The following is a 12,179-nucleotide window of genomic DNA, read 5'->3' as shown; positions in this document are numbered from 1 at the left end:
GTTTGTACTCACTAACTTCAATTTTACAATCTGTTTTCTGCATGATGAGCAATCTTGGTTAGATCTTGAAAGTCAAGCCTGGAAACTTGTAAAACATCTCATGGTTTGAATTATCACTGATCCAAGAATCCACTGTCCCAGCATTGAGTTCTTGCCTTTTATTGAAGAACTGAATCCATTTCAGATATGTGATTGTTTTCCTGAAGAGAGGAGAGATAAGAAATCATATTTAGGAGACTGTTAAACTTTAATGTGTGAGTGTTTGATGATTTATAAACTGATACATCTCCATTGTTTTTGCACTGTTTTTTAAGCACACCCTCCTCTTTTTATAGTTATTTTCTCCAGAACAATATCATTTCCATTCCCCATATACTGTACATGTCTTCCTCCCTCTATCCATACATGATGTATCTCACCATGTCCTCGTCGCACTCCTCGTGTGTGTGGTCCTCGCTCTCCTCCACATCACTGTTCTGCAGGTCCTCTGACTCGGAGCCCGACTCGTCCTGGGACAGTTCGCTCTTCACCTCATCTGCCTTCTGCAACTCTGCACACGGGAACGTTTAAAAACGAACATCACATTTTTGGAAATGGAACCTTTACACAAAACCAGAAAAGTTTTTTTTTGTTGAGTATTATATTTGATACATCAGGCTTTTATGGCTCATATACTACGATTTAGTGAGAATATGGAGCTCATGTTGAGGAGGAAAGAAATGTGCAATTTGGTGCAGTTGCTGATATTTACAGTGGTGGACAGAATTAATGGCACCCCTGGTAAATATGATCAAAAATGGCTGTAAAAAAATAAATCTGCATTGTTTATCCTTTTGATCTTTCATTCAAAATATTTGCAAAAATCTAACCTTTCATTGAAGTAAAAGAATTGAAAGTGGGGAGGAAATCACATTATGAAATAAATGATTGTTATGAATAAATTCGTCATATTTAAACTCCTGTGAAACAAGAAGTCATAGCTAGACAATTTCATGTTCCTAGTCACCTTGGTGTGCTAAAAAAAGGTAAATATTAATGGGAATATACTTCAGAGATATTTTACTCGTAAAAAATTCAAGGGGTGCCAATAATTGTGGATGACGTGTTTTGGAGAAAAACATTTATTTCATAATGTGATTTCCTCCCCACTTTCAATTCTTTTACTTCAATGAAAGGTTAGATTTTTGCCAATTTTTTGAATGAAAGATCAAAAGGATAAACAATGCAGATTTATTTTTTTACAGCCATTTTTGCATTTTTTCACACTATATCTCTCAATAATATGTTTTAGTAAAATTAGAGAGACATCAAATCAAAAAATTATTTATTGCTAATTCCCCATCTTATTAGGACACAAATAATACAATTTCATGTTTTTTTTTTTTTTAAACATGACTTATTTTTGATTTTAATATTTGTATCTCAGGATACGTCGCCCCTTTGGGGGTATGAATTCATTAAACAATAAATATATTGCCTATTTATGAATATATTAACCTACTGTATCATATTTAATATGCAAATTTCTAGGGCTTATAAATTATCAATATGACCAAACCTTTGCTTAAAAACCTGTTGTACACAATCTACTTTATGCCTTCTGATTGATAGTTCATACTTTTTTTTTTTGTTGTTGCTCTAAAATGTTTAATGGTTTTTATAAAGTAAAATGTTAGATAAACATTTACTGGACTGAAGCAACTTGGGTCTGCTTGATTATTTATACACCATTTTTTCTTTTTACATTTGAAATTCTTTTTACATTTTATCATGTTAATATCAAATATGACACAAAAGGCTTTTTGGCCTTGACATTTTAAATCGACATTTATTTGTCCATCTCTCTCTTTGCAATTAATTGCATATATAAGCCATAAAAGCCTGATGTATGAAATATGATACTCAACAAAAACACATGCAAATCTCTCTGTGTGTGTGTATATATATAAATATGTATATATATATATACACACACAGGTTTGCATGTGTTTTTTGTTGAGTATAATATTTCACACAAACACACACATATAAATATATGTATGTATGTGTATGTGTGTGTGAAATACGATACTAAAACAAACCCGCATGCAAACCTGTGTGTGTATGTGTGTGTGCGTGTGTGTGTGTGTGAGAATTCATCATCATATATATATATTTTTAAGTTGGAGGGCCTGTAGCTTCATTGGAGTGCGGCCCAAAGGATTGAACTGATTTTATAAAACAGGCCACAAAAAAATTATGAAGTCTATAGACCATAGAGTCTACTTCAAACCCCTAAAAGGGCGACGTGTCCCCTGAGATACAAACATTTACAGACAGATTATGACATTTTTTAACATAAACGTAATAAGCTAACGCTTACCAACAACTTTTTAAACATGCAAGTCCCTTGCAAATAGTTTTTACATATGTGAAATATATCAACTTTTATGAAGGGGAGTGGATTTCCCACTACAGGTGGTCACGTTGTTTTTAAATTCCCGAGAGATAAATAAAGAATGTATAAACCAGTAACCAGATCTAAATATTCACAACAAACACTCTTTCAACATGAAACCAAGAAATGAGACCTACACTTTTACTGCCTCTCCCCACAGCCTCTCAAATGTTTGTATCCCCCAGGATACAATAAACTTTATAGGGTTAATGAAGTGTCTTTGCAATGCTTAAACGCAGCGTCTGTGTCAGAATGCATTGGGGATTATCTGTTCTCTTCGTCATGAAGAATCACCATCCAAATTCTCACATCCAATAAACAACCAAGACATCTCTGTACAGACACAATTCCAGAGCAGTCATGTAAAAAAAAAAAAAAAAAAAAACTGGTTTACTATTGCCAAAGTGAAGAAAAACTTGGAGCTTGCTTTAATTTACAAAGTTCTGAGAATCCCAGAGTAAGTGCTAGTCGTCGTTCCACCCTTTAAACCGTCTCGTCCTCAACAGTCACAATGAGCTTGGCTGTGCACAGAGTGACATCATCATTGATTAGACTCGAGCCATTAGCCACATCATATCAACTCGTACACATACGAGGCAGGAGAACGAAGCTGGTTTCCGTGTGTAAATAAACACGAGAGGCACGTTACGTTCTGCCGTAATGCTTGTCAAATGCTGATGTGAAACAGAGGGACAAATCTGCGAAGTTTGATTGGAGCCACTGAGCCGTGAAAGTGTTGAGCCTGGTGTGACCCTGCAGTGCCGCGCTGAATCAGCGCTTTACACTCGCTCACTGCTGAGTGTGTTTGTGCGGACAGTAAAATGGGGTTTCCATATGATTAAAAAAGCCCTTTGAAAGCTTTTCTCAAAAAAGAATTACTGAGAGAAAGGTATAACTGGCAGAAAGAGGCATATTTTGATGAAATCGTTTCTAATAGAATACAATCTTGATTTATCACCAAACAACCACACTAGTATTGAACAGATTCTGTCCTACAGAATAATACAGTATTGTGTGCGTACAGTATAAATGCACATTTAAGTTTGGGGTGACTTTATTCAGCAAGGATGCCTTAAATTGAGTAAAGACTTTTACATTATTAAAAAAGAAATGTGCATAATATAAGAAACATAATAAGAAATAAGGCACATAATAAGAAATGTGTCTCGTCAAACTTTTTGTTCAAAAGAAAGTAAAAAAAAAGCTTTTTTTTTAAATAGTATTTTCTTGTAATAATGTGTGTTACAAAGGATTTCTACTATTTAAGTATTTAAACTCTCTATTTATCAAATAATCCTGAAATAAAAACATGTATTATGGTTTCCACAAAAAAAGTTGTTTCAACGGTTGTTTGTTTCTTCAACAGCAAATCAGCATATTAGAAGTGACACTGAAGACTGGAGTAATGATACTGAAAATTCAGCTCTGCATCACAGGAATACATTACATTTTCATCTTAAAATAACTGTTTTCTAATACATTTTAAATTGTAATAATATTTATTTATATAATACGTGTTTTACTGTATTTGTTGAGCAGAAACCCCCAAAATATATATATATATTTATATTTATATTATAACATCTCTCTTTGTGAGATGTTTAGCTTGAAAAGTTAGCTTTTCGTCAGAAAAAACCCTAATAATTTCCTGCTGTGATGCTTAATGGATCTTTAGTGACTCCAAATTGAGCTCAACAAATTGCTCCATGAAAGCAGATTTAGTGGTCAGTTTCCACTAAAATATGAAGCAGCACAACGGTTTTAAATATTGTCAATATTTTTGACAAATCGAAAGTTCAAAAGGATAGCATTTATTTGAAATATAATTTTATTGTAACAATGTACAAGGTTTGCTGTAACTTTTGATAAATTTAATGCATCCTTGCGGAATAAAAGTATCCATTTCTTTTTAATAAAAATCGTACTGACCTCAAACCTTTGAACGGTGAGTGTGTGTGTATAGGAGGTATATGACATGGCACCTGCGGTACAGCATTTGTCCTCTGTGATCTGGTCAAGACGTCCCAGCAACGCGTCGATGTTGGACTTGATCTGCGTCAGTTCTGATTTGATAGCTTGCAGCTCTGTAGATTTCACTGCTCACACGTACACACAAGATTAACAAGAGAACACAATGTTTTAGTTTAAATCAGGTTTATATATTGCCATAAAACCAAAAACAGAAATAAAAGCAGTGCACTAGTATTCTGACTCCCAAGACAAATGTTTTTTCTGCTGCTATATTGAAACATCCTAAATCCTAAACCTGACATGCTAATCGGTCAAATGGCTCAAAGGCCGGTTCAAGAGTTTATCCAGTCCATTAGTCATAAGTGAGTGCACTGGCTCTGAAGAAGAAGATAGAATCAAGATACAAATCTGGAATCCTGACCATGAACTCACTTAAAATACCAGTTGAACTCACACTTGTGTTTGACAGAGCTGTTGGGAAGGAGAGTGGATCTGGTCAGGAGCTTGACAGGTAATGACTTCACCCTGCGGACAACCGGCACTGCCACACGGGGGCGCTTTACTGGAACTGCTCTGGGCACTGGTGATACTCTGCCTCGGTACTCAAACAGTCTGGAGACAGAAAGACAGATATGAAGAAACTAACTGCTTCATGCAACTACATTACTATCTATGAGCATATCTGGGTCATGTTGTATTAGTGAAGTTATTTTTTTTTTTAAACCAATTAATTAAAAAAGGTTTACTGTGTTCAAGAAATCGTATTTTCCCAAAGTAAACAATAAAAACACCATAACCCCTCCATTTTCAATTTACATATGTGAGTTTGTTGATGACAGATTTGAAAAATATAACTGACAATCCAACATATGCATCATTAAAGTTCACCAATAAAGCACTGCATTATTTTTTAAAACATTTTTTTGCTCCCATCTTGTTAAATTCAAAAGGTTTGGGGGTCAGTGCAAAAAATGGCAAATTTTTCTTCCATATCTTTATGGTGTCATAGATATAAAAAACTATTTTGTGAAAAATGAATTCCAAAAATTCAGCATTTTGTCAGAATGTGAAAGTTCGAGTAAATGTGTGTGTATATATATACAAATATTTACATATACATATATATATATGTGTGTTTACACTTGAATATCATAATAATTCATTATAATTGCATATATCAAAGTACTACGGTATTAAATAGTGTTGTTATCATTAAACTAAAACTAAAATAATTTAAAATGTAAATTGAAATAAAGCTGAACTAAAACAAAATATAAATATTTGATGTTAAACTTAAACAAATTAGAAATGTTGCCTTAGCAACTACACTGTAAAAACAAACTTTTTGGTATAGTAATATATATTAAATTAACCATCATAATTTTTACTTTATAAAATTAAAATTCAATTAGAACTAGAATTTTCTAAGTAAAATTTTAAATATCTACACATTTAATTCATGTAATAAATTAACTGGTTGGAAAGAGTAAATCTTATTATATATTTGCTTGTAATATTTAAACATTTTATAGTCACTTCACATAAACATAGTAATTTTAAGTAAATTTTAATCGAAAAGTATAGCGCGTTTGAATCCGCACATGCGTCACGTCACGTGTTTGAACAAGACAGTCTAACTGCCACTTTGGGTCAGACGGATTGGCGAGCTGCTGCGTGGCTTCTTTTTGTCGTGTTTGAGGTAAGTTTGTCTTTCTTTTTTACATTTAATAAAACATGGGTCTGTGTGGATTTTGCTTGATTCTTGTTTACTTGACTCAATAAACATTAATGCTCATCTTATAACATGACCTCATATTCATATTAGTGTAACGCGTCTGGGTTATCCATAGTACATTAAGTTAGCTGCTAACGTTATAACCCTTACATTTCACTTCCTACATCGTATATTTAATCGGAGAAGTTTTCAATAGTTTTATAGATTCACAAAGCACTGTTTTTCGTGTAAAAAATTCTAACTGATTGGATACCATTGTAACTTCTAACGTTAGTAACGTTAGCTTGCTTACATTCGGCCTAAAAATTAACGTTAACCACTTTCCTGCTGAATTTTCTTTCTGAATATTGCCCAGGAAGGTCTACACATAAAGTTTAAAAAAATTCAATCTCACTAAATCGTGCATAAATGAGGTCTAAAAATAAGCAGGACTGCGTTTCTAAAAGCATCGTGCGGTAAGTTGATCGTAGAGATCATTGGTGGCAATCATGGGTCAAGTACACAGCAGCTAACGTTAATCATGTTAACGTTACTTGGGCATCGCCATGTTAGTATTATGTGTATGTGTTCATTCTGTTGTGATAATGAAGTCATTTTCTATTTTTGTTTCTCAAAATAATTTTTTTTTCTTCTAAACTATGCAGGAGGAAAGCTGCAGTGACATCATTCAGCACATCATTAATACTGGTTGTCCATGGTGCTGGTGGAGAAGATCCAATCGATGTATCCATCCTTCTTAAAGGACAAGTTCGGTATTTTACACTTAAAGCCCTGTTTTCAGATCATTTCTGATGAAATAGAATGGTTAAGATTGAAATTTGGACACATCTTGCTGGACCGAAAATTTTCGGTTTCTGTGGTAGCACCCCCCCACCTCCACAATGGCTGCATAGGTGCACTGGAACAATCCTTCCTAAAACGCATTAAACTTTTGTTTACAAAGACGTGAAACTCACCGAGTGGTCAGGGGTGTTCACTGATATGCTCACACAAAAGTCGCTGCAAAAGATGCTTTCCAACAGGTTTTATCGTAGTTTTTTTATCGTAACTCTATTGACTTGTATTGGATGTGCTGTGAGGTACGGTATTACTCTGCCAACGGAAATGGGGTTGTTTGTATTCTTTCTGTAGTCTTATGCACAACTCAACGGAAGAATGTACGGATGTGAGGCATTTGGTAAAATAGGTCCACAGTTTTACAACGAATGGTAAAGCACCTGTTGGAAAGCATCTTTTGCAGCGATTTTTGTGTGAGTATATCAGTGAACACCCCTGACCACTCGGTGAGTTTCACGTCTTTGTAAACGAAAGTTTAATGCGTTTTAGGATTGTTCCAGTGCACATATACAGCCATTGTGGAGGTGTGGGGGTGCTACTATTGAAACCTAAAATTCTCAGGACAGCAGCATGTGTCCAAATTTCAATCTTAACCGTTCTATTTCATCAGAAACGATCTGAAAACAGGGCTTTAAGTGTAAAATACCGAACTTGTCCTTTAAACTCTCCCCAAAAGTTCAAAGATTGAAGATGAAGTTGTATTAAAGGGTTGTTCACTTTGAAATAAAATTTTGGTATGTTTTAGCTTACCTCAAGGGCATCCAAGATGTAGGTGTCTTTGTTTCCGCAGTAGTTTCAATTTTGATATTTTTAGGTCAAACTGTTCTTGTCTGACAGTCATATCATGCAGGTACTATGGTCACTGTCTCAAAGAGCAAGCTCAGAGAAGTCCAAATTAAACAATTCCCCATCGTAAGTACACATTGATGGCCTAAGACACGGAACGAGCGGTTTGTGTGAGAAAACAAACAGTATTTATATCGTTTTTACCTCTTGTACACTTTTCGGCGCTTGCGCAGACTAAGCCAGAACGCGCGCACACGTCACACACCAGGAAGCGCGCGCGCCGTCAGATCACTCGGACGTGGTTGTGTACAAGAGGTAAAAACGATATAAATACTGTTCGTTTTCTCACACAAACCGCTCGTTTCGTGTCTTAGGCCATCAATGTGTACTTACGATGGGGAATCGTTTAATTTGGACTTCTCTGAGCTTGCTCTTTGAGACCGTGACCATAGTACCTGCATGATATGACTGTCAGACAAGAACAGTTTGACCTAAAAATATCAAAATTGAAACTACTGCGGAAAAAAAGACACCTACATCTTGGCTGCCCTTCAGGTAAGCTAAAACATACCAAAATTTAATTTCAAAGTGAACTATCCCTTTAAATGCTATAGTATGATAGAACCGTTTAAACATTTAGCTGTTGATGTTTTAGTACATAAAAGTTGTAATGGTATTCTTTAAAGTTCACTATTTCAGAGTGCTGTTTTGAATGTTTTGCATGATTTTTTTAAAATACATTTTTATGTTTAAAACAAGGGTTACAGTATAATTCTGAAGTTTTACTGAATGCACCTGTCAAGAGATGACTGTGAATGTCCATTTTTGTATGAAGAATATTTTTTGATGACTGAAAAATAAATAAACTGTTTAATTGTATTTTAATTGTGATTTGTGAAAAATATAGAGAAAATTTTAATTTATGTTCATGATTATTTATAAAAAGGAAATTAGGCAATGTTTACATAATTGTAGGGAGTATTATAATTTCATAAAACTAAGTAAATGAAAACAAAAAAAATTAAATAAAATCTACTTATCTACTTCATTAAATGGTAAGATTTACTTAATAATTTCATAAAAGCAAGCTTCCTAATTATAAAACAATAAATAAACTTTACTTAATTACTTTAAATAAATATAGCTTCTAAATGAAATGTAAATAGGTAATTTTTACTTAATTTCTTCATGAGCGTTACGTTCAATACTAAGTAGATTTTACTTGATAATGACACGTAAGTTGTACTTGATATTATAGCAGTAAAATTTACTTAAAATATACTTGTGCAAATTGTTACGAGGATTTTATTAAGTAAATCTTACAAGTAGTTTTTTTCAGTGTAACTGAAATAATTAAGTTTAAGTACAAAAATTACTAAAACGAAAACAGAAATAGAAATAAAACTAAATAAATACTAAGAAAAAGGACATAACAAAATGACTAAAACTTGAAGATATTAAAATAAAAAGTTAAATCAAAATATGAATAAATACTATAATAATATATAAATAATACTAAAGTAACACTGGTATTGTCATTAAATTTTTTGGGGGTAAATCCATGTTGTTAAAATATGCCTAGATAGAATTTTTATCCTTAAATAGTTTTGGGGAAAGTAAAAGCAAAGTGTGATCTTTGAGCAGAGCGTGTTTGAAGTTCTTCCGATCAGAGAATATCTGCTTTCATCCATCATCCATCGACTCTTCATGAACAGAACGAGAGATGTTTCTGACTCAGAGGAGCTCGCAGCTACATCTCGCATATACTGAGAGTGTTCGTCTCTGCATTGTGGCACGCAAGCCGAAATTTGGCCCAAAGTGAATCCAATCACTATCAAACATGAAGGAGGTGATGTGGCAAGAATAAAGTGGGAGAAGATACTTTTGCCTTCAAAGAGAAGAACGTCTGCTGCCCAGACAGGAACCTAAAAGCAACCAGCTGGCCTCCCACATGCAATCTATGCAGCTTTATTGACTGATCCGCAATCCAAGAGATTAAATTATTGGATGCGTTTGCTGAAAAATATCGACTGCAGTCAGTGTCGCCCTAAGACAGCTGTAAGTCAGGGAGCAGAGATCACAAGAGAGATATCAATAAACATGTCAGCTCATCATATGGACGCAATATCCCTTACATCTGCAAACAAGTACATCCAGCTGAGTCTCTCAGCAGGGTTTCCATAGCTACCGAAAAGGGACGCCGGCCAACCGTGCGCTCGCCAAGCCAAAGTTTGCTTAACGGGTCGTGGAGGGAGTTCTTGTGAAATGCATATTTTTTCTCTGTCTGTCTTTCTTTCTGCAGCTTACAGCTGTGTGTGAGTGTTTTTACGAGTTCCTTTAGATTCAGCCAAGTTGACATGAGAAAATGTATTATGACAGGAAGAGTCGTGCTAGGGAGAGAACTCTGTGCTTGACTTCATTATAAGTCACTGGGTCACTGCACTAAAAATGGTCCCACATAAAGCCTGGGTGCCGAGTTAAGAGTTCAGGTCAGCCTATTTTAGCGTGAGCAAAAAGTGCTTTTTGCACTCAATCAATCAAGCACTGGTTAAGCATCTTGGTTACACCCACTGAGCGGGAGAATGCTTTCAGCGAAAACACACAATGCATCTAAAACGGGAAAGAGCTTTGAGATTGACTGTACAAATTGATTCCAAGAAATCTGAGGAATATTTCATAGACTGAAGAAAGCTACAGAAAAGAGAAGCAATCGCTGCAGTTCACAGAAACAAAAAACTGGACTCCAGCGAAACGTGGATTGGCAGTTATCATTTTGTGTCAATATGTTGAATTTTGGGGTAAAATCATACCCTATATATTGTATTGTTATATATTGTATCTATTGACAACTCTATTTACCATCTTACTGTATATTCTGCATAATATTGGATGACAAAAAACACTGACACAAAAGTTTAAGAGCTGGATGATGTGATGTTCATTGTAGATTACCTACATTTCAACAAAAGCATTTGTGAAAAATCATGGACTCACCTGTCATAGAAGTCATCTCTGTAGTAATCATAGTCAAAATCATAACCACTGCAGGGATTAAAAACACAAAATGCATCATTTTGAATATAAGTGATAAGAAAATACATTTTCAACATAAAAGGGAGACTGAAGTTGTAACTGTAATTAGTCATTTTCAACTTAGATACTATGAAGTCTTCACTTGATATAAAGCTATTAAATATTTTCAGCATTATTGAAACTGAAAAAGATACACATTATGTGTCACACTATATGGGGCAAGTTGTCACAATGCTAACACACGTTAGAACGATTTATATACTTTTATTTGAAATGCTAAAATCTAAAATAAAAAGCAGTAAAACATAGTACTGTTCAACTTGTTTCTAATTTAATGTATTTTGAAATGTGATTTATTCCTGTGATGAATTTTCAGCATCATTACTCCAGTCTTCAGTGTCACATGATCCTTCAGAAATCATTCTAATGCTGATTTGCTGCTCAAGAAACATTACTTATAATCAATGTTGAAAACAGTTGCTTAATATTTTTGTGAAGACCGTGATACATTTTTTCAGGATTCTTCAATGAATATAAAGTTAAAAACAACAGTATTTTTTTTTTGTGTGTGTAATATTATAATTGTCTTTACTGTGACTTTTGATCAATATAATGTGTCCTTACAGAATAAAAGTAAATCTCTCTTTTTGCAAAATCTCAAAAAAACTTCCTGACCCCAAACTTTGAACGGTAGTGTATGTATATTTAAAAAGTAGACTATTCAAAAAACAAATATTTAAGCAATGAAACATTTATGAAACATAAATCATGCAAACTGGAAAAATACTGTATCAATCCATTTTTTGACCAACAAACTGTGATTAATGAAATGTGTAAAATTACAATTTATACAACACATATGACAAATTGCCCCGGTCTCTCCTATACAGTATCTAAATGTGTTTATGTGTGGTTTGTTGCTAAATATATTGTTGAGTTGGTTAATAATACACACTGTAATATTATATTAAATGTTCTGCAATCACCTGTATAATGTCGCTGCGGTCCTCTTTAGTCCTTTAGGCCTGTTGGGTTTGGGTTCACCTGCCATGTTAATATCTGTGAATATAAGCGGAAAACACACTTTCAGTCTAAAGTATCTATAATCGTCTTAAGAAATGCAGATTTTAAAAACTAATTATATAAAAATGATCACTGAGCAGACATACATAATCAAACAATGACAGATGGCAGAAGCCTTTCAAAATGACATCTGCAGCTATTTGATAATTGCAAGTTACCGGGGCACTTGGGGCTGTTATCTAATGACTCTGTAATTATCATGGTGCACTGACATCACGGACACTTGTCATTAAGTGGGAGTGCTCTGATTTGCATAACCACATGCTCGTTGTGTCCACCAGAGGGCACTCCACACCC

At 34.2% G+C, this 12,179-nt stretch overlaps 1 protein-coding gene across 9 annotated transcripts in view; it reads right to left on the bottom strand.

Moving 5' to 3' along the window:
- raly (RALY heterogeneous nuclear ribonucleoprotein) overlaps positions 1 to 12,179 on the bottom strand; it is an 86,734-nt gene that overhangs the window by 3,151 nt on the left and 71,404 nt on the right. For 5 of the 9 annotated variants that reach the window (XM_084128895.1, XM_084128896.1, XM_084128897.1 and 2 more), the window contains 6 exons: positions 11,786 to 11,858; positions 10,761 to 10,808; positions 4,863 to 5,020; positions 4,420 to 4,533; positions 420 to 550; positions 156 to 200 (listed from right to left, as the gene is read on the bottom strand). In XM_084128895.1, the coding sequence (XP_083985021.1) occupies positions 159 to 200; positions 420 to 550; positions 4,420 to 4,533; positions 4,863 to 5,020; positions 10,761 to 10,808; positions 11,786 to 11,858 (566 nt within the window). In that variant the 3' untranslated portion in view covers positions 156 to 158. Of the gene's footprint in view, positions 1 to 12; positions 201 to 419; positions 551 to 4,419; positions 4,534 to 4,862; positions 5,021 to 10,760; positions 10,809 to 11,785; positions 11,859 to 12,179 lie in introns of all 9 variants that reach the window. The other 4 variants (XR_014608231.1, XR_014608232.1, XR_014608233.1 and 1 more) reach the window with 1 other exon arrangement.

Source organism: Abramis brama, assembly GCF_963993115.1.
Source record: "Abramis brama genome assembly, chromosome: 11".
In the NCBI taxonomy this organism is placed as follows: domain Eukaryota; kingdom Metazoa; phylum Chordata; class Actinopteri; order Cypriniformes; family Leuciscidae; genus Abramis; species Abramis brama.
The sequence above is the reverse complement of the archived record's forward strand: the minus strand, read 5'-3'. Positions and strand labels throughout refer to the sequence as shown.